The sequence below is a fragment of the Pipistrellus kuhlii genome, unplaced genomic scaffold (assembly GCF_014108245.1).
Source record: "Pipistrellus kuhlii isolate mPipKuh1 unplaced genomic scaffold, mPipKuh1.p scaffold_m20_p_10, whole genome shotgun sequence".
Taxonomy (NCBI): Eukaryota; Metazoa; Chordata; class Mammalia; order Chiroptera; family Vespertilionidae; genus Pipistrellus; species Pipistrellus kuhlii.
The window spans coordinates 50,216,840-50,240,306 of NW_023425405.1; the positions used below are offsets into that span (position 1 = coordinate 50,216,840).

Below are 23,467 nucleotides of genomic sequence, written 5' to 3' on the forward strand. Positions count from 1 at the left end.
CTGCACACCTCCTACTGCAGAAGTGCCCGCAACCAAGGTACTTGCCCTTGACCGAAATCAAACCTGGGACCTTTCAGTCCATAGACCAATGCTCTATCCACTGAGTCAAATGGGTTAGGGCTAAATAGAAAGTTTTAATAAGCTTTCATTTAAAACAGTGCTTTTCAAATTGTAGATCAACAATTTCAGCAGCAGAATAATCCCTTATAATTGTATGTTTTTTCCTCATAAAATGAAGTAAACTAGAAAATGTCATCATATGTTATATAAAAAGAGTATTATCTTGTAACACTAGTTTCACTTCACATACACATACGCACAAAAAAACAACAATCCATGTGCATATTTATATTGGGTTGCAATAGTGTTTCATGCTATAGCTCAAAGCTTTAAAAAGGAATCAGAAACAACTGATTCGGAAGGCCTATATGTTAATTCATATGTAAATGGGTTGTGGGGTATCTTGGTATGGATAAATTTTTTGGGAGGGAATGATCCTACTATAATTTCAATGAATAAGCCTCAGATATAAAAGCAGAGGAAAGTTAATATTTTAAGATAACAGGAAAATGAACTTCACACGAAGGGGGAAATGTCTAGCTAGGGCAGGGCAGACCTGTGCTGAACACTTTACACTGTACGGCAGAAGCAGCTGTGCCCCTTAGCCAGCTTGTGATAAAATAAAGATGACAAATACGCCAGGAATCAAGAACACAAATGACAAAGAATACTTACTGCATATCCCAGCACAGCCAGACAGTAGAGAAGTGTCCCCATCCCAGCTTCCTAATAACATGATACCGGCCATTGAAAAGGTCTCCAATTTTCACTGGATGATAGCCACCTTTTATTTAAAAAAATAATAATAATTTCAGAAAAATAGTAACAGAATATCATCTCTTCCTTTGTCAGTTCTTGATACCATTAAAGAAAGCTGTGAATAATAAAATCAGATTAAAATATGTTTAATAGTATAACATTTTTCAAGAATGTTTCATCAAAAGGAAAGTGTCCTTTGCCTTTCTACTAAGTTAATTAGAAAGGCAACAAACCACCAAGCACTTCCTAACACTTCAGGATTTACATTTAAGGCGAGGTGTAAATAATATGCATACTAGATCCTGACATTGCCTTATAAGTTAAACAGCAATCTTGTTAGGTCAGTACAATATAACTCACGAAAAAAAACGCTGTGTATTCTGCATAAGTCTGCATATACTAACAAGGAGTCCTATATAATAAAAGCATAATATGATATGCTAATGATATGCTAAGGATGCTATGATGTGCACTGACCACCAGGGGGGCGGATGCTCCGACCAAGTAGGTTAGCTTGCTGCCGGGGTCTGGCCGATTGGGGACTAGGAGAGAGAGCTGGACAGACCCTGGAGCCCTCCCTCGGTGCCTTCCTGGCCAGCCCCAATTGGGACTGGTTGAGACAGTTTTATTGAGATGCTATTGGCCCAGTGCATGAATTTGTGTACTGGATCAATAGTATCTCAATAAAACTGAAAGAAAAAATGGCTTACTTCCTTAGAAGGTTAAACTAAAATTAAAATAGACTCTGAATTTACACTACAGTTTTAAAATCATTAAAACTAACACTAAGAATGAATAAAAGAAAATTCATTTTCAAGTATGAATTAGGGGCACTCTCCTAGGTACTTTATTCTCAAAACCAAGTTCAATGAAACTAAAATAGCCCTGGCGGGGCTCGGTTGCTTGGAGCATCATCTCATACACCAAAGATTACAGGTTCAATTTCCAGGCAGGGCGTGTGGGGAAGGCAACCAGTAGTTTTCCTCTCACATCAATGTTTTTTCTCCCTCTCTTTTTCCATTTCTCTCTCTAAAAATCAATAAAACATATCCTAAGATGAAGATTGAAAAAATAAAATAAAATGAACTAAAATATGTTGCAGGTATTCCACAGGGGAAGCAGAGGAGGGGAAAGGAAGAGAGAGGAGCAGTTCCGTTTGGGATTGAGAAAGAATTTAAGCAAAGCAGATTTCTTGAGCAAAGTGGTTCTCAGAGCCACTTAACACACAATGGGAGCCTCTGAGAGGAGAGCATGCTACCAATTCCAGACATATCTGCTAATGAAACCATTTCTTCAAAGAACTAGTAACATTTCACAGCACAAAGTACTTAGGAAATAATGATACCTACTTCATCCTTTTATTTTTACCCAGGGATATGTCTTAGAAAGAGGGAGGGAGGGGGAAGAGAGAGAAAGACACTGGCTGCCTCCCATATATGCCTAACTGGGCACTGAACCCAAACCCTGCGTATGTGTCCTGACTGGCAATTGAACCCACAACCGTTTGGTGTTAGGGATGGCACTCTAATAAGCCACATCTGCCAGTGCAGACGGTGTCATTTCTACACTGATGCAGTGGACATAATCTCCAAGACAGTAAGCAGTAGGTTTAGGGATGGATCTGACTCCTAAGTCCACGGCCTGTCTGTTCATCAGAAAGAAATACACTCCAGCCCTGGCCAAGTGGCTCAGTTGGTGAAAAGTTGTCCCATATCCCAAAAGACTGCAAATCCATTCCTGGTTGGTGCAGGAACAAGAGGCAGCCAATCAATATATCGATGTTTCCTCCTTGGGTGAGGATAAAAAAATAAAATAAAGAAATGCACTATATGTTTAACAACTGGAGGACTGTTTACCAGTCTCAGTCCAAAGGAACACCTGATAGCTTAATTAAAAGTCGTTTAATACTTAACTGCTCAGTATTGCTAACATTACACTCTAAATTTAAAAACAGTTTAATTAGACATAATGAAAAGAAACTTCTATCACTATGGTATGTTTCAGATTTGGATTCTCAAAGAGCCACAGTGTGTAGAAGTGAACAAAAATAGAAGAGCACTCTTTGCAATGAAATCACACAGATGCTCCTTTTCTCAATGGGACTCTGAAAGTTGAACAAAAGAAATTACTTAGTCCAGGAGCCCATAAAATAGCTAAGAATATTATACCTAAAAATAGGACAACTAAACAAGAGGAAAAAAAAAATTTTAAATACAAATATAAAAACAATTCAAAGTGCTAAATACTTACCCTTTTATTTTGAAAACTTGACAAATTTATTTTATAATTTTTATATTCAAACTCACATATCACAACAGAAAACAAGTCTACTCTGACCATTTTTCAATCTCTTTTCACAGAATGGTAATGAACACTCATGCTGCCAAGGCAGACCACATAAGTACTCAACACACCAGGAGTTATAGAAAAGACATTCCAACCACTCTTTAAAAATTCTCCAATTCTCTGAGATTAGCAAACAATGTATATCAGAATGACTATTAGCAGTGGACACCCCATGGCCCACAACACAAGGAATCTTGAGAACAGTCACAGACTAGACAAAGACCCCGGATCTCCTTGCTGCTGGATCAGTGGGCAGTACAGGACATGCGACAACAGTGCTGGCCCTGGACCTGCTCAGAGCATCAGGCAGAGATCCAGAAAGGGCCAAGCACTTGAAGAATACGATGACTTAGGGGTTTAGTTGATGTTTTATTAGCCATAAGTTTTCCTTTTATTCTTAAAAAATAAACATTAGGTTGCATTACAAACAAGAGAGTACAAGAATGGACTGTTAAGTAATCATTAAGTTCACTGCCTGGCTTCTTTTCTAACTCCTAGTCCTCAAGCACCCCCCAAAAAAACTGTAATGTTCTACCTATACTATTTTTATTTTTTTATTTTTTTAATTTCAGAAAGGAAGGGAGAGGGAGAAATAGAAACATCAATGATGAGAGGAATTATCTCTCATCATTGATCAGCTGTCTCCTGCATGCCCCCTACTAGGGATAAAGCCCATAACTCAGGCTTATAACCTGACTGGGAATTGAACTGGCAACCTTTTGGTACAGTACATGGGACAACACTCAAGCAACTAAGCAATACTGGGCAGGGGCTCCCAAACATTTATTGGGGGGATTCAGGAGGATAGTAACATTCTTCCTGAAAACTAAAGAGGAAGAAATATTCCATACTCATGCTATGAAGTCAGCATTACTTTTTACTCCAAAACCTGGCAAAGACATTTTAAGAAAGCTATAGACCAATTTTCCATATGATGTAGATACTTTCCATATGATGTAGACAAAATTTCATCAAATCTAATTTAAACAACATATAAAAGAAATAAAACTTCATGACCAAGTGAGGTCTATTCCAGAAATGAAAACTTTGACTTAATATTCAAAATTCAATGGATTGATTCACCATGATTACTACACTAACACTAGAAAACCATATAGAATTTCTAACTACTATGCTATACCCCTAAAACTAGTGTAATACTGGATGTTAACTGTCACTGAAAATAAAATTTTAAACCATATGATCAGCTCAATAAACAGAAACAGCATTAGTCCATAGCCTACATACACTCTCATTCAAAACTGTCAGCAAAATTGACAGAAATTGAAAAAGACTTACAGCGGGGAAGATAGGGAGATATGGGGGAGATAAGAGATCAACGGAAGGACTTATATGCATGCATATAAGCAAAACCAATTGACAAAAAACTCTGGGGAGAGGGGGAGGGCATGTATGGGCGTGGGGAGGGCAATGGAAAGATATGTACACATATAATGCCTTAATAAGAAAAAAATAAAAAATAAAAAATAAATAAATAATGAAAAAGAAAGACTTATGAAAAACCTACAGGTAACATCAGACTTACAGGTGAAAGACTGAATACACCATCTCCCCCACCCCACCCTCGCCACACACACACACACACACACACACACACACACACACAAGATCAGGAACAAGATAAGGATGTCTGCTCTCACTACTTTTATTTAACACTGAACTTAAAAGTTCTGGGCAGTATAATCAGGCAATAAATAAATAAATAAATAAACAGAATACAGACTGGAAAGGAAGAAATAAAACTATCTTTATTCACAAACAACAGGACTGTCTGCAAGGAAAAGCTGAAGAAATCTGCAAAAGAAAAACAAAACCTTCTTAAACTAATAAGTAAAGACAGGTAACAAAATATTAGCTCAAGATATAAAAACCAATTGTATTTCTATATACCTGCAATGAAGAGTGGGAAATTAAAATCTTAAAAATATATCATTTACAGTATCATATAAAATATGAAATACTTAGGGATAAATCTGACCAAAAAAAAATAAGAATAACCTGAAAACTGAAAACTTGCAAAAGCACTGCTAAAGGAAATTAAAGAAAACCTACGTAAATGAAGTTCATGGGTTAGAAATCGTCAATATTGTTCAGATACCAACTCTCCCGAAACTGACTTTTAGATTCAGTGTAATTTCAGTCAAAACTTCAACAGAGTTTGTTGTAGAAAGTGACAACTAATTTGAATACCCACATTCTATATAATAAAGAGGTATTATGCAAATTGACCCTCATGCCCTTGCACAAGGTGGCTGCCCCCACATGGTCAAAGATGGCCACCATCCTATATAATAAATAGGCAGTATGCAAATTGACCCTCATGCCCTCGCACAAGATGGCCACCCCCACATGGTCAAAGATGGCCCCACAAGATGGCCAGCAGGAGAAGGTTGTTGTGGGTGATCAGGCCAACAGGGAAAGGCAGTAGGGGGTGACCAGGCTGGCATAGGAGGGCTGTTAGGGGCGACCAGGCCTACAGAGGAGGGCAGTTGGGGGCAATTGGGCCAGCAGAGGAGAAGTTAGGCGTCAATCAGGCAGGCAGTGAAGTGGTTAGGGGGTTATCAGACTGGCAGGCAAGTGAGTGGTTGAGAGCCAGCAGTCCTGGATTGTGAAAGGGATGTCCCAGATTGGAGAGGGTGCAAGTTGGGCTGAAGGACACCACCCACTTCAGTGCACAAATTTCGTGCACCGAGCCTCTAGTAAAAATATAAAGCACTGATTTCATTAAAAGGTGCAAAGGCAGTTAAATTGGAAGAGACTTTTGAACAAATGGAATTGAACCAAGTAGGCATATCTATGGGAAGGTGAGAGAGGAGGAGGGGAGGAGAGGGAGACAAAATGATAGATAGAAAAGAGACAGAAAAAAGAGAATACTTCTATAACTCATATCATATTCAATTAGTTCAGAGACCTGTATCAGTGGTTCCCATGACTCCCGTCAGATTTCATTAATTTGATAAAGTGGCTCCCAGAACTCAGAGAAATATCTTACTCAGTAGAGCACCGATTTATTGTAAAAGGATATAACTCAGGAACAGCCAGGTGAAAACATAAAGCACTGATTTCATTGAAAGGTGAAAGGGCAGTTAAATTGGAAAAGAACAGACTTTTGAACAAATGTAACTGAACCAAGTAGGTATACCTATGGAGAGGTGAGGGAGGGGGATCAGTTTGTTGGAGCAGCGTCTCATACATGCCAAGGTTCTGGGTTAATTTCCCTGTTAGGGCACATGCCTAGGTCACAGACTCAATCTAGCCCTGGCCGGTCAGAGCATGTGTGGTAGGCCAAAGATGTATGTTTCTTTCTCACATTGATCTCTCTTTCTCCCCTTTCCCTTCCATTCTCTCTAAAAAATCAATGAACATGTCCTCAGGTGAAGATTTTGTTTTTTTGTGTGTGTGTTTTTTTTTTTTAAGAAGAAGATAGCTAAAGTATTGCCCAAGTTGAAAATGTTTTGACTGTCAATGATTGACAAGAACCTATTGTAATTGGTCTTCATAAACAAAAATTTACAGCTAGTCCTTAGTAACCATAATTTAGGTTACAAAACAAATATGAGGATATGTTGTAGATTTAAAAGTTTATCATATATACTTCCTAAAACTTGACAGCCACATCTCAAGTTGTGAAAAATATTTGTAGATATCAAATAAAAATGTTGAAATCTAAGAATACACTATTCTCATTATTAGCAATTTGAAGTGCAATTTAAATCATACACACCCCAGTATAAACATTAACAATACTAAATATAAAAAGGAAGCAGGGGAAAAAGCCCTACAATCCACTGGAAAAAAAATTAGTAATAATGCCGAAACCGGTTTGGCTCAGTGGTAGAGCATCGGTCTGCGGACTGAAAGGTGCCAGGTTTAATTCCGGTGGGGGCATGTATTTTGGTTGTGGGCACATCCCCAGTAGGGGGTGTGCAAGAGGCAGCTGGTCGGTGTTTCTCTCTCATCGACGTTTCTAGCTCTCTATCCCTCTCTCTTCCTCTCTGTAAAAAAGTCAATAAAAGTATTTTTTTTAAATTAATAATAATGAATCCTCAGACATAACTATTAAACTCTAAGGCAGTGAGACTTAGAGGCAGGGTAGTTAAAAGCAGTCAGTCAGAAAAATTGTCATCGAAAATTCTTTCATGTAAATTAATCTCTACTACATCAAATGTTCCTGTAACGCTAATGAGTGAGAGCTCCAGGGGGAAAACCAGAGCAAAGGGAAATGCTCCAAAAGACAGGATTCCCATTATCTAGAATCTGAGAAGGTAACAACAAAAATCACTTGAACATAAGATAAATATAATGGATGCAAAAATAATTTTTACAGGAGGGCTACAGAGATTTAAGTTGAATTCATAGATTGAGAAACCTTGCATATTTGAAATGTTAATAAAGGCCAACAGATAATTTCAAGCTTTTGCCAACTGCCAATTTCTTATTCAGATTTGTACTTAAATTCAGGAATGCTGGTTTAAATCGTAGCATTGGCATTTACTAGCTATGAGACATTGAGCAAATTACTTTCTCTGGGTACTTGCACCTACTTCACTCAGAACCACATCTGGACACATATTAAGTGCCCACATACAAGTTTACTCTTCTGTCATTACCCAGCCCACTGTGTTAAGGGTCAGCAGGCCAGGTTTAAGGATACTGGTTATTCCTATTTAAAACAGTAAAACTGTCCCAAAGTGTAATCTAATGAATTAGGATAGCCCAATTAACAAAAGATTTTTGATATTATAAATATTATAATGATTTACAGTTGTCAAATGTCAATAAAGAGAAAGAATTATCTGTCTTTATCAATAATTTAGCAAAACATTATAATAAGAGAATTGAGAATTTTTAACATTCAAATTTAATGTTACTTCCCAAGACACAAAGACTGGTTATAAAGATGGTGGCAAAGATAAACACCTAAACTGCTGCCTCGTACAACAATTTCAAAACTACAATTAAAAGACAAAACGTCTATCACCCAGAACCACGGGAAAGCTGGCTGAGTAGAAGTTCTATAACTAGAAGGAAAGAGAAAAGAGTACAAGCACTGAAAAGCTGAGGTACGGAGGCACACAAATCGGGCTGGTGGCAGGCGGCTGGGCGCACTGCTTTGAAGGTTTCCGATAACTCTGAAATCCAGTTTCTGGGGAGATGTGAGGGACCCAAACTCCTACGGGGAGAAGCTGGACTGTCAGCCATTGGGTTGGAAAGTAAGGGTGACTTTCTTGTCCAGGTGCGCCCAGCAATCATTGTTTACTGCGCAGGATCTTGGGACTTGGAAACTCTGAAAGGCAGAGAAGGCTGGCTGGCAGTAGTCACTGTTTGCCACGCCCTAGCCTAGTGATGCCTTGAGGCCCCGCCCCACACAATCTACAAACACACCCAAGCTTCACACAGCAGCTTTTGCATATAAATGGCCTGCCTGTCACTGCTTAACCAAATAAACTGCAACTCCAAGACCTCCAAACCCCAAGCAAAGAGGAGAAAACTGTAATTCTTGCTGGGTGGCCTCAAACAGTAGCTGACCTGCACCCCACTGGAGATCCAAAAGTTAGTGTACCTAGTGGTCTGTGTGAGACAACACCAGATTTCAACTACTCACATCCATAGTGGCACATTCAAGATAAACTCAGTGAGCAACAAAGCACCACTGAAACAAGTCCTGCCCCATAAGTGCATCTCCAGCACAGTAATTCTTCTGTTATAGACACAGTGGGTCCTCAAAACCAATTGGCCTGGAGGTCAATTCCTCCCAGTGACACCAACAACATTCAAGACTTAACTACAAGTCTGTACACACAATCCACAAAGGGTGTCCACCTCAGGTAACTGGGAGGCTGACCCATTGAACCACATAGGACACCTAGCACACAAAACCACCCTACCAACTCAGGGAAGCAGTGAAAATGAGGAGACAAAGAAACAGATCACAACGAAAAAAATGGAGAACAAACAACTGGATATAGAGTTCAAAATCACAGTTATAAGGTTTTTCAAGAATTTCCTAGAAAAAGCAGATAAATTTAACAAGACCCTCAAGGATATGAAAAAGGACCAACTAGAAATTAAACATACACTGACTGAAATAAAAAATATTATACAGAGACCCAACAGTAGACTACAGGAACGCAAGAATCAAGTCAAAGATTTGAAATACAAAGAAGCAAAGACCACTCAACCAAAAAAGCAACAAAAAAAAAAAAGATTCCAAAAAGTTGAAGATAGTGTAAGAAGCCTCTGGGACAACTTCAAGCGTACCAACATCAGAATTACGGGGGTGCCAGAAGAAAAGAGAGAGAGCAATATACTAAAAACCTATTTGAAGAAATAATGACAGAAAATTTATCCCACTTGGAGAAAGAAATAGATTTACAAGTCCAGGAAGCGCACAGAGCCCAAACAAAAATAATCCAAAGAAGACCAAACCAAGACACATCATAATTACAATAAAATGCCAAGGGCAAAAGACAAAGAGAGAATCTTACAAGCAGCAAGAGAAAAACAGTTACCTACAAGGGAGTACCCATACAATTATCACCTGAAACTATGCAGGCAGATGGGAGTGGCAAGAAATATTAAAAGCGATGAATAGCAAGAACCTACAACCAAGATTACTCTACCCAGCACAGTTATCATGCAGAATTGAAGGGCAGATAAAGAGCTTCACAGGTAAGAAAAAGCTAAAGGAATTCATCACCACCAAACCAGTATTATATGAAATGCTGAAAGGTGTTCTTTAAGAAGAGGAAGAAGGAAAAAGCAAAGATAAAAATTATGAACAACAAATATACATCTATCAACAAGAGAATCTAAAAATCAAGTAAATTAGAAATATGAGGAACAGAATAAACTGGTGAATATAATAGAATCAGGGGCATAGAATGGGAGTGTACTGACAATTCTCGGTGGGGGTAGGGGGAAGGAGTGTGGGGAGTGTGGGAAGAGACTGGACAAAAATCGTGCACCTATGTATGAGGACGGGGGGGGGGGGGGGGGGGTATGCCAGAGGGGGGAGTGGGAACCGAGTGGAGGGGAGCTATACGGGGAAAAAAGGAGAAACAATTGTAATAACCTGAACAATAAAGATTTATTAAAATTAAAAAAAAAAGACTGGCTACTGTCTTGGGTGCTCTCTCTAATGAGCCAGCTGCCTTACTGTGAGCAGTCCATCCTATGGAAGAGACCCTTGTGGCAAGGAGCTGAAAGGTCTAGTGAACAGCAGAGGGATGGAATCCACAACCCACAACAGAGCAGGAAGGGAGATCCAGTCGGGCCTTCAGATGACTGCAGCCCAGGCTGACAGCTTGACTGTAACCTCATGAGAGAACCTGACTCCAAACCCACCATACTTCTGCAAATCACATTGATGGCCTTTACTACAAATGATATTTCAAAGGTTTCTAAAGTGAATTACCTTGGAAAATAGACATACTATCATCCTCTAGTGCAGTGTTTCCCAAAGTGTGGTACTCGTACCCCAGGGGTATAGGAAGAGTTTGGTGGGGGTACGCGTTGCACCGGAGTTTGGTGGGGATATGCACTGCACCATGCTTAGCTGCGCCTAATTCTACGTTCTCATGAGTACGAGGGGTACTCAGTGTTACGGAAATTATAGAAGGGATACACATATGTCAAAAGTTTGGGAAACACTGCTCTAGAGAAGAAAAAAGGCTGATCTGCTGTCCAGTATAATAAACATCTTCCTGGTAAACGAAGGTGGGCGGGTTTAGTTCATAAAGGATTGGAATTTCGTATGTTTAGAGTTCCTTAGCTACGGCACAAACCCATTGTGTGCAAAGTACCCACCTGGGCCTGCCTCCACGTGGCTCTTGTTGGATTTGGAGGGCAAGGGGAACCAGTATGAACATGAAGCCCAGGCTGCTTGTGGTGCTGTGAGTAATCAAGTCCTTCGTCTTTGACCCAGGAGTCTCATGTCTAAGCATCCATGAAACTGTGGCCAACTAACTTATTGGCTTGCAAGAAAGTTAAAAATCCCAGAAAAGTCTTGGTTTGTGAAGAATTTATCTCTGGCATCGGGAAAATACAGTCTTGTTTAGAGTGGCTGGTTTGTTTTCATCTTATAAAAACAGTAAGTCTTAAAATCACTGCATTTACTTCCTTGCTTTGATGACTAAGAAACCCAGAGGCAAATTTGCAACACTCCCAATTGGTACATATCTTTATTACTAAATCTGTATGTATTAACCTTAACCTGATTTTACTTAATTATTTTTACTATATGTTTTCCTCATCTACTTGTCTATTGTATTCTATATATTTATTTGTAAAATGTCTCGAGTATTTACAGTGCTGGATACAAATAACAGTACTAATCCCTCACAATAAACAAGCTCAAACAAGGCTCCCTCTTGGAAAGCATTTCCTGATTTTCTTGGCTGAGAAGGAGCCTGCCTCCTTTTTCTTGCTTCTCTTACACACTTCCATAATACCTCCTTATGTTCTGTTACACAACACAATACAATGTATTTTAATTATTCATATTCTCATTTGTCTTTCCCAGGAGATTACTATAAATACACTGAGGAGAGGGATAGTATTCCTAGCATATAGACCTGAATCGCAACAACAAATACATAGAAAGCACAAGAACATGGGGGGGAAAAGTCCCTGAGTCTTATGGTCCAAATATAGCCTACACATATACTTTTAAAAAAAAAGTTTTTTTACTTGCCCAGCTTTGTGTGGTCTCTGTGTGCTTGCCTGGCTCTAAAATGGTTCTAAATGCTGCTGTTTACTTTACAGGGTTGATTACATGTGTTTATGGCTGTGATGTTGGGTTTTAATGCACATAAAATATTTTAGGACACTATTTGTTTCAGAATCTTTTTTTCTTCATTTCCCTTCTCTAAAAACTGGTGCGGTGCGTCTTATGGTCCGGAGCGTCTTATGGTCCGAAAAATACGGTATGTGGTAGGATGTGAGGGAGAAGTGGGAAAGGCTTTACTAGTGTAAAATGTGGGCTAAAATTAATCTGAGTTAACTCTAACAGAAAAACGGGGGGGGGGGGGGGGGGGGGGACAGAAGGAAGAAGAGATATGAGGGAAATAATAATAGTGAGAAGGCATTTTTAAAATATCAAGTTCCATTTGATGATAAGAACGAAAACAAGAACAGTAGCACATTGGGATCAAACTGTGAGGAGCCTGGAGAGTTTCAAATTTAGACTATCACTGTGAATTGTGAAAAATATTTAATAATATATTGTAGTATATCCCTAAGACAAATTCCCTTAATTTCTCATGACCAGATTGGGGAAAAGTGAATAATATAAATGCATCCCAAGTAATCCTACACAATAAAAGGGTAATATGCAAATGGACTCTAATGTCGGAACCATCCAGAACAACCGGTCAGTATGACATGCACTGACCACAGGGGGCAAACGCTCAATGCAGGAACGGCCCCCTGGTGGTCAGTGTGCTCTCACAGGGTGAGCTCTGCTCAGCCACAATCTGGGTTGATGGCTGCAGCTGCAAGCACAGTGGCAGTGACCGGAGCCTCCCCCAGCTCCTCGGCAGCAGTCAGACATCCCCTGAAGGCTTCTGGGCTGCTGGAGGGATGACTGACTGCCACCAGGAGCAGCTCCCCAGGGGATCAGGCCTAAGCCAGCAAGTGGACATCCCTTGAGAGGGTGTAGGCCGGGCTAAGGGACCCCTCTCCCCAAGTGCACAATTTTCATGCACCAGGCCTCTAATATCATATAAAAACACTGCTAAGAGAATTGCACAGTAGGACAATTATACTTTTATTATACTGGAAAATTAAAATGTGTGGTACTTAAGGCAAGCTGGTAAGAAGATGAATATTTATAAAATACTGAACACAGCAATCATAGGATCCGCCAACATTTAAGATATTAAAGTACACTGATAGTCTCATACATTTGCAAAGTTGGAATCTGATTCTAAACAAAAATCAAGTAAAAATAAAGGACTTCTTCTGCCTATTATCAATAATCCAGGTTTCTTGTCATCATAATACTATAATTTTATAGCTACAGCAAAATTTTTCTAAAATATACTGATGGTGACATTCATATTTTTCTAGAAGATTCCCTCAAGAATGACTGAGCCCACAGTGAAAATACAAGTCACAGTACTCTGGGGCAAGCTAAAATCTAAAAGCCTAATTTTTATAGTCTAGAATAATCCTGAATAATTTCTCAATGTAGTGAGAATGCTTGAGAACACAGCAGTTTCAATGCACCTGGGGTGGGGGTATGCCGTGAAGTCCTTAAAATGCACCGAGGTTAACATCAGATCAGAAATGGCTAGGAGCTGTTTTCAGGAGACCAAGTCTTGATGTACTTGATTCTGCAATCGGGGTCACAAGTTTTCTCATACATACACCACCAACTTAAAGTCCAATTTCACTGAAATTATTTTGAACATACTAATACCCTACAAATCTCAGAATTCACAACTAAAAGAGATAATGGACCCATTTTGTATCCATTACCAACACTTTCCATTGTTTCTTAAGTACGCAGTGCCATTTTGCTCCTTCAGTATATCTTTAATAGAAGAATCTAGATAATTGCTCCAATAAAATATGTTGTTATAAAAATTTTATCTTTAAACTGAAAAAAAAAATGTAATCTATTGAAACTAAACATCAGAGGATCCAAGATGGCTGCGCCCAGGTGAACACCTAGCCGCAGCAGCACACAACAATTTCAATAAAAAACAACTAAAATATAAAACAGAGATTGCCCAGAAATACAGGAAGGTTGACTGACTGGAAATTCTACAGTGAGAAGCAAGGAGAAAACCAGAAGGAGGCGCAGAGGAGCTGGAAAAGCCCAAGGTACGGAGACACGCAGCACGCAGAGAGGAAGGAGCCAGAGAGGAGGGGGAGGCGGAGTGCCTGGCTGGCGTTCCCTCGTGGAAAGGGGATAAAACTCCGACTGTGCTGGGCCCCCGACTGCTCTGAACCCCAGTTCTAGGCCAGACCCCGGGAACTCAGGCTCAGCCATAGAGAGCCGGGCTGTAAGGCGGAACCCCGGGGAGAGGCGAAAGGAGGTCCCAGCGGCACGCACACTGCGCACAGAGAAGGGACAGCTGTGACGCGGGATTGCCCTGACGGAAAGGAGACTGGAGCTCCAGACTGCTCTGAATGCCACCTCCAACTCCACTTCCAACTGAACTGAACCCCAATACCAGGCTCATTGTGGGAGAGCATAGACTGTTTGGCAGCAGGCGAAAATCGAGGGCACCTTTCTCGCAGAGGCGCCGGCAGCAAGCACTGAAGGACCCGCATAGGGCGGGGCTGACGGAAGCCAAAGTTGCAGGCTCCACCCTGAAACCCAGCCCCATCTGTAACTGCGAAATGGGACAACGAAATAGATCACAAACAAAAGAAATGGAGGACAAAAAGCGACTGGATATTGAGTTCAAATCTACGTTTATAAGGTTTTTCAAGAATTTCCTAGAAAAGATGGATAAGACCTATGAGGATATGAAAAGAGATCAACTAGAATTAATAAGGAGTCATCAAGAAATGATAAGGGATCAACAAGAAATAAAGAATACATTGTCTGAAATAAAAAATATTTTACAGAGTCCTAAAAACAGAAGGGAAGATCGCAAGAATCAAGTCAAAGATTTGGAACATAAAGAGCCAGAAGACACTCCTCCACAGAAGCTAGAAGGCAAGAGAATCCAGAAAATTGAAGATAATGTAAGAAACCTCTGGGACAACTTCAAGCGAACCAACATCAGAATTATGGGGGTCCCAGAAGATGAGAGAGAGCGAGATATCGAAAACATACTGAAAGAAATAGTGACAGAAAACTTCCCCCACCTGGTGAAAGAATTAGACTTACAAGTCCAGGAAGCGCACAGAACTCCAAACAAAAGGAATCTAATGAGGACCACACCAAGACACATCATAATTAAAATTCCAAGAGCAAAAGACAAAGAGAGAATATTAAAAGCAGCAAGAGCAAAGAAGGTAGTTACCTATAAAGGAGCACCTATACGATTGTCAGCTGACTTCTCAACAGAAACCATGCAGGCCAGACAGGAATGGCAAGAAATATTCAAGGTGATGAATAGTAAGAACCTACAGCCAAAGATAATCTATCCAGCAAAGCTATCACTCAGAATCGAAGGTCAGATAAAGAGCTTCACTAATAAAAAAAAGCTAAAGGAGTTCATCAACACCAAATCAGAATTATATGAATTGCTGAAGGGGGTTCTTTCAGAAGAGAAAGTAAATAAAGATAAAAATTATGACCAACAAATACGTAACTATCAACAAGTGAATCTAAAAACCAAGGAAATTAAAAAAAATCTGATGAACAATAGTAACTGTTGAATATAATAGAATCAGAGGTATGGAAGGGGAGTGAACTGATGATTCTTGGGGAAAAGGGGAGAAGGGGATGTGGGAAGAGACTGAACATAAACTGTGCACCTATGGATGAGGACAATGGGGAGTGGGGAAAGGGCAGAGGGTGGGGTGGGAACCTGGTGGAGGAGAGCAATTGGGGGGGGGGGGGGAGGAACATTTGTAATAATATGAACAATAAAAACTTATTAACAACAACAAAAAAAGAAACTAAACATCAATTATTTAAAGTCCATTTGGTTGTTTAATTAATATTCCTACTTACTAGTACACTGCAAAATAAATATTCCAGAGGTTTAATTTTGTCTGTTAATGAAATCAGTCTTTTTTTTTTAATCATTACCCAAGGATATATTTTTGTTGATCTGAGAGAAACATTAATCGGGAGGTTGCCTTCTGTATGCACCCAACGGGAATTGAACCCACAATCTGGGTCTGTGCCGTAACTGGGAACCGAACCTGAGACCCTTCTGTATATAAGATGATGCTCCAACCAACTGAGCTACACTGGACAGGGCTAAAGTCAGTCTTTATAGCTATGTCTCTGCATTGATTTCAATTGTATGAATTTTTTTTACAGGTTTCTCAGTGGGCTGATGAGAAAAATATTCCCACAGGGCTTTATATATGTAACAGTTAGTTATAAACATCAGCGGTCACCAACCTTTCAGACCTCACGGACTACCAGTTGGAGACTGCTGATACATATGACCTTTAGAAATGAAGGTCTGTTTGAATGAATACTAACATATTTGACTCACCTTTAAAGCTGGGGATGATGAAACAAGGAAGGGCTTAGGACAGGAGATGCAACAGGAGAGAGCCTAGGCGGGCGGGCTGCTGTGGCTCACTGAGAAATAGTCACAGAGTGAGCCCACGTGGGGCTGCCTTCAGCTCACCAGAAAGTCAGAGAAAAGGGAGCCTTAGAGACAGGTTCAGGGGCTAAGCCCAGACAAGCTGCTGCTGCCCATTGCTCCCCTAGTTGCAAGTCTTGTAGGGACCGTTGGAGTTTAGGAGATGCCTGTGGGGGAAGAAGAGAGGGAAGGGGAAGGCACGGTGGCCTCCAAGAGGGAGAACATGCTCTTCTTCTTCTTTTTTTTTTTTAAGCCTTCCTCTTGCTTTGTGAGCAAGGAAAGGGTAAATAGACTATCTAAGATTAAATAGAGTAAATAGACTTATCTAAGATTCTAAATGGGGGTTCTCTCCATAGTAAACATGAGCTTTAGTATATGAACTTGGATAGTGTTCATTTGTACTCAAAGATTTTTTTAAATTGATTTCAGAGAGGAAGGGAGAGGAAGAGATAGAAACATCAATTATAAGAGGTAATCATTGACCTGCTGCCTCCTGCATGCTCCCTATTGGGGATCAAGCCCTCAACCAGGGCATGTGCCTTAACTGGAATCGAACCTGGGACCCTTCAGTCCACAGGCTGATGTTCTACCCACTGAGACAACCAGCTGGGGCTGGAACTCATTTCTTAATTCTTATATATTCTGGATAAGTAAAGTACTATATATTAAATTATAAGCTTGGGAAACAATTGATCTTAGAAAGAGAAAAGTCTTAGTTGGATATATGGAAAATTCAGAAATCAGAAGGCACTTGAAAAATACTAGAGACACTTGAGATCTCTTTTACAACTAAAAAAAATTTATCTTAGTAACTAAAGTAAAAGAACTCTGAAAGAAGTTCACTGGCTACTTTAACCAAATGTCATAATTATACACATTCAGACATTAAAAAATAACTGAAAGTTTTATTTCAAGAAGTCAAGACCTATTGTTATTTTAGGCTCCCATGGGATCAGGAGGGTACAAAGGTATATCACAGCACATAGCAATGTCTTACTCAACCACACAACTAAAGCATGTTCCCAGGTATGGTATATAATAAAATGAAAAATACTACCACCATCAATAATCCAATTCTCAATTATTCTAAAGAAATAAAAAAATGCTAAAAGAACTCAGGTCTTAGAGATAAATGAATACAATACAGTAGATAAAGGTCTCCTACATATATATGGAAATTAAAACTGACTTTTGAGTCTCATTTTAAAGCCCCACCTAGTTTTACAATCCAAGAGTAATTACAGCTTTCCAGTATAATAATCATCAGAAAGTCTAACTCATGTACCAACTTGTGCATAGTCCTATTTTAGGCATCCAACAAAGCAATTTAGATATAGCTAGTGGACTTTGGGCTTAGGGCTTACATAATCTATGCCGGCCAAAAAGAGTATTACAAGTAATTACTTTTAATAGGAAAAGCGGTGACATAATTACATAAAGATTAAACATGCCTAAATATACTTGGAGTCTGCAACATCTTTCTATTAATTTCTTGTGACATTCTTCTGACAGACTAGACTGTATTCTCCAAAGAAGGTCGCAACTGCTGGATCTTCCAAACCACTTGCTTTCCTAGAAGCCTCAATTCCTACTCCTGAAAAATGGACTGCACTCATCCTTGTAGATGTGGTGGGCTTCTGCTGTGCTTCGAACCAGCAGGATGTAGTGGAAGCGACTGATTTCTAAGGCTAGGTTGTAAAAAGGCAACAAAGCTTCCACTTTGGGGCTCTGACTCTGAGAACACCACACAGTAAGAAAGCACAGCCGTGCCCTAACCAGTTTGGCTCAGTGGATAGAGCGTCTGAAGGGACTGAAGGGTCCCAGGTTCGATTCCAGTCAAGGGCATGTACCTTGCTTGCCAGGCACATACCCAGTAGGGAATGTGCCAGGCACATACCCAGTAGGCAGCTGATGGATGTTTCTCTCTCATTGATGTTTCTAACTCTTTATCCCTCTCCCTTCCTCTCTGTAAAAAAATCAACAGACTATATTAAAAAAAAAAAAAAAAAAAAAAAGGCAGCAGAAGCACAGCCATAAGGAGGGCCTGCAGTTGGCAGTCCTAGTCTTCCAGCCCTTCTAATCCAGGGCCAGACATGTGCGTGAGCTTTCAGATCATGCTAGTCCCCAGACACTGAGTCACCTCAAGCCTCTGAGAGGTCTCAGTGGAGGCCATAGATATCATAAGGCATAGGTAAAAACCATCCAAACTTTGCCCTTTCTAAATGCCTGATCCACAAAATCATAAGCAAAATAAAAAGTTGGCTTAACGCTTCTAAGTTTTGGGATGATTCATTATGAACAATAATAACCAAACAATCCTTATTCCACTTACCACAACATCTTTGCAAAATCTCCATTGTTCTCTAAAATAGAAACGACCTCAATATTTCTAAGACTAGTCCACTATCTCCAAAACCCACTCATTTAATTCCTTCCTTGCTAGTCCTTCAATCTCTCATCAGATTTCTTCCCTTCTGCATAGAAATAAGCTCAGATATCCTGTCCTAACACCAACTCTTCTGCCATCTAATCTCATGATGTACAGAATATGACTTCATTTTCCTTAATCTGTAGTAAATGTCTCATCGACTGTTTAGAAGCTCAGAATTCCAGAGAGTGATAATTTTCTATAGAGCGAATTAAAGTCCAAAGGAGTAGTTAAATAACAAAGAGGCAGCTGAATAGACACAACCTCATGGACTCTCAGATTCCCGTCTACACAGAGTCTTTAGTCTGGATCATACATACTGTTCTCAATTTTCGCCACACAACATGCTTGCCTAGTAGGAGCTTAACTATATGCTCTCTTTTTTTTTGAAGGAAAGAAAGTTTTAATAAAGAAGTGAGAGATAAAAACTACTGACCAGTGGCAGATCTGACACAGGAGAAAGTAAGGAACATATGCTTTGGCTTGAGTGATACTATGTGTATGGGACCTTTCTAAAAAAGGGAAATTTGGACCTTATGAAGAAATGGTAGCATGCCATGCTCCACAGAGCAATCAGTAAAATTACTAGGCTCTAGGCTATGCAGGTATGCCTGTTACAATGTTATTGAAGGAGAGATGCTTAATGGTGGTTGGTGTTTTCTCATTCAGGCCATACTAGCATTCTATGAAGGTAATTGTATATAAACCTGACAAGAGCAATTGGACAGTGCTCTGTTTTCCTGGAACAGGTAGATGAAATGTGACACAGAGTTCTCACAACTATATCAAATCCGACCAATCATTATCTTATTCTGTTGACTGAATGATTGAACAACCGGTCGACCAGTCTCTATGACGAGCACTGACACCAGGGGACAGATGATCAATGCACAGGATTGGGCTTCCCCTTGTCTGGATTGGGCCTGAAGGGATTGGGCTCCCTCCTGTTGATCAGGCCTGTGGGGATCAGGCCGAAACCAGAGATCTGACATCCCCCAAGGGGTCCTGGATTGTGAGAGGGTGCAGGCCAGGAACTATATGCTCTTGATCTTTATGAATCCTCACAGCAAGAGCACTCCACAAAATAATTTCTAAGTCTTCTGTGAAAACATAAACCACTATTTCACACAATGGCAGAACCTACAGAATGTCTTTTTCATTGAGTACAATGCCAGGAAACAGTCTGTTTGTATAAACAAAGGGGCAAGCTTTCTTTCCACAGACAATGAATCTATGTAATTCAATGCTATAGAGACAAAGGAGCAGTTCCTTGTTAATCTCAGCAGCCAGAAAAGTTAAAGCCAAATGCAGTAAACAACAATTACATTGGCTCCCCTCAGAAGCCTGGTATCTTCTACTTTCTAAGTTCTTCTTGGATAAGTACTATGCTTTTATATCTAATTGTCCTGTTTTATATTGTCTTTAATTCTCTGACCACATTCCAATCCTCCTGAACATACCCAGATTATTTATGTACATATTATGAATAGTCTCTATTTCTTACAACTTTGCTTCTGCTATTGCTTACATTTTCTGGGATCATTCTATATTTAATGATTTAAGAATTCAAAACAATAATGAGACTAAGAGGCTAATTTAATAAAGATCGAGCAATCTGCATCATTAACCCTCCCCCCTAGTCCATTCCCCAAAACAAATTAAGTGATGGCTCAGTGGGAAGGCAAGCACAGCACCTTTGCAGTAGTCTGCGGGGTCCTCCTGCTCCTCATCATCTGAACCCAGGATCTCCTCCTCTGGCTCTGGAGGCGTGGGGTCTGGCAGAGGTGGCGGTGGCGGTGGAGGTGGTGGAGGAGGAACTAAGGGAGCTTTCTGTTGAGGCTCCGGCCTGAAACAGCAGAAGGAAAGTTGGTAATTATTGAGAAGTAAATCTCGCATTGTGGATACTCTTGAAAGTTTCTTAATATGGGGGGGGGGGAATAGAACTTGTCATACACTTAAAAGAAATGATGAGTAATGTCACTGCATCCATTTTAACTGAATTCAAGTATTGTTTCAATATACAGGCCAGGAGGGAAGACTACCCTTAATAGCCAAGGCATATTCTTGCAGGCACATTTTCACCCAGAGCTTTAATATTTTTTAATTCATGACATTATTATAAAATATAAGTGAAATAAAAGAGTACCTCCCCATGATATACAAACACATCCCACAGAGATTATAAAAGACATGTGAAAGTAGTCCTGAACTTATAAAGGGGCTTATTTTCCATTATTTGAAATCAGAGTTTCTTTTCTCACATAAATAGTAGGAATATGGTTAGATACTCTGGATAACTCACAAAAGGTGACTAAAATAACCTGGCCCACTTGGCTCAGTGTTGAGAATCAACCTATGAACCAGGAGGTCACGGTTCCATTCCGATCAGGGCACATGTCCAGGTTTCGGCTAGATCCCAAGTAGGGGGTATGCAGGAGGCAGCCAATCAATGATTCTCTCACATCATTGATGTTTCTATCTCTCTTTTCCTCTCTAGAATCAATAAAAATGTGTTTTTTTAAGTGACTAAAATAGACTAACTGATATATGGTTATTTTCATTAAGGAATTCAGTTATCTATCAACCTAGTTTATCAAGAACACTGCCCAAACTGGATATTAAAAAAAATGCCCACTATTAATAAAATACAAATACAGTCCGTACTAACTAGTTCTGTCACAAAACAAAACAAAACAAAAAACCTAAATGACATATAGTATACTGTTTTACAAAAAATAGACAAGCCTAGCCAAAACCGGTTTGGCTCAATGGATAGTGCATCGGCCTGCGGACTGAAAGGTCCCAGGTTCAATTCCAGTCAAGGGCATGTACATTGGTTGTGGGCACATCCCCAGTAGGGGGTGTGCAAGAGGCAGCTGGTCGATGGTGTTCTCTCTCATCGATGTTTCTAACTCTCTATCCCTCTCTCTTCCTCTCTGTAAAAAATCAACAAAATATATATAATTTTTAAATAGACAAGCCTGTAATACACACACACACACACACACACACACACACACGCTTGAGAGGTTAGAGCTGTTAACATTCAGATATCTAGGATAACTCAAGGACATATTAAATACATTTATTTACAGTAAAAGGAAATCATTCATAACGCAATTCTATGAAATCAAGCTTTCAGTTACTATAAAATTAAACTGCTATTTCTAACCATGTACCAATGGGAAAATGTAAACCTGAAGTCTCAACTTGGATGCCATAAGCACATCTGACATGTAAGCTGCAAGCTGCCCTAACAATAGGACCACTACTGCTCTCCCTGAGGTGGCCACAGCTGTGTGGGGATAGGCTGACAGGTGTGTTCCTTCAATGGGGCATTGATGAGTAGACAACCGCTATTTTTTTGGCCTATCCAATCCTCATGCCCCCTTTCATCTTATGAGATACTGCTACTCCCTCGACAATGGGAGGGTGGTTCAGGTCCTCACATAGTACAGCCCAGGGCACAGAGCCAAAGTTCACTCCTGAGCCCTGGAACCTTGAGAAGGTCAACTGTCATAGGGTGGAAGTTTATACCGAACTGGTAGGAAGAGGCAAGAACAGAGAAATTGCCCTGACCGCTGTCTAAGATGTACCTCTAAATTCTTGCCAATCTAAAAGTCTCTAAATAGTCCTTACTATAGTGCCTTTAGCCTAAATTAGCTACAGTTCATTTATGTGGTTTGCCACCAAAAACTCAAACTGCCACAGGCAACGTGGTGGTGGAGGGGGAAAGGCAGGAGGGCATCAGCAGTCATGAGGAAGGGGTGTGATCTTTATCCCATCAGTAACCTTAAGGGCAATACTGATAAGTATGACTAGATATTAACCAAAAAAAATGTTTACAAGCCAGCCTGGCCAGGTAACTCAGTTGGTTAGAGCATCAATCATGGCACATACAAGAAGCAACTAATGAATGTAAAAATCTCCCTCCCTCCCTTCTCCTCTCCTGAACCAGTGATGGAGAAATGAAAAGGAATAATCACAAACACCCAAATCACTGCCAAAACACAACCACAAATTCCAGCGGACCTTGTAGAAGTACAATCATTGTCCTAGCAGCCTTGCAAATCCTTGCTCTCTTTTTAGCAGACATGCCCTTAACTGAAAGCAGAACATCCCAGGCAAGAGAGAGACCTGGAGAAGGAGAAGCAGGAGATGACCAGCAACAGCTTTCTTGCTTCCCCAGAGGAAGAGGGAAGACATATCCTTCAGGCCTCAGGGGTGTGGGCAGAATCTATCTACCTGACAAACTGACTGCCAGAAATACTTTGAAAGCTGGCTATTTCGTCCTAAAAATTTTATATGAAGAGATGGAGAGACTCTAAATTTAAAATAGGAAAACATGTTATATTCTCTGCAGAAACCATGTAACAACTAATGAAAGCAGAACTGAAGGACCTTGCTCTACCTACCAGTTTGGGGCATATTTGCTCAACACTACCAACATGTGGGCCACATACTTCTCTATTACGGGGCTGTTTCGTGCACCGTAAGATGCTATCAGCATCCCACATCAGTAGCACACACACCACAAACCCCAGTTGTCACCATCAAAAATGTGTCCCAGCACTGACCAATTCACCCGGGCAAAGCATGCCCATTTGAGAACCAGTACACTAGT

The 23,467-nt window shown here is 40.1% G+C and overlaps 1 protein-coding gene across 8 annotated transcripts in view; it reads right to left on the reverse strand.

The window, feature by feature from the left end:
* SRPK2 (SRSF protein kinase 2) overlaps positions 1 to 23,467 on the reverse strand; it is a 172,997-nt gene that overhangs the window by 46,225 nt on the left and 103,305 nt on the right. For 7 of the 8 annotated variants that reach the window (XR_004986575.2, XR_004986574.2, XM_036429673.2 and 4 more), the window contains 2 exons: positions 20,538 to 20,689; positions 736 to 844 (listed from right to left, as the gene is read on the reverse strand). Coding sequence is in view for 6 of the 8 variants with exons in the window: in XM_036429673.2 (XP_036285566.1) it covers positions 736 to 844; positions 20,538 to 20,689 (261 nt within the window). In the remaining 2 variants the exon portion in view is untranslated. The remainder of the gene's footprint in view (positions 1 to 735; positions 845 to 20,537; positions 20,690 to 23,467) is intronic. The other variant, XM_036429679.2, reaches the window with a different exon arrangement.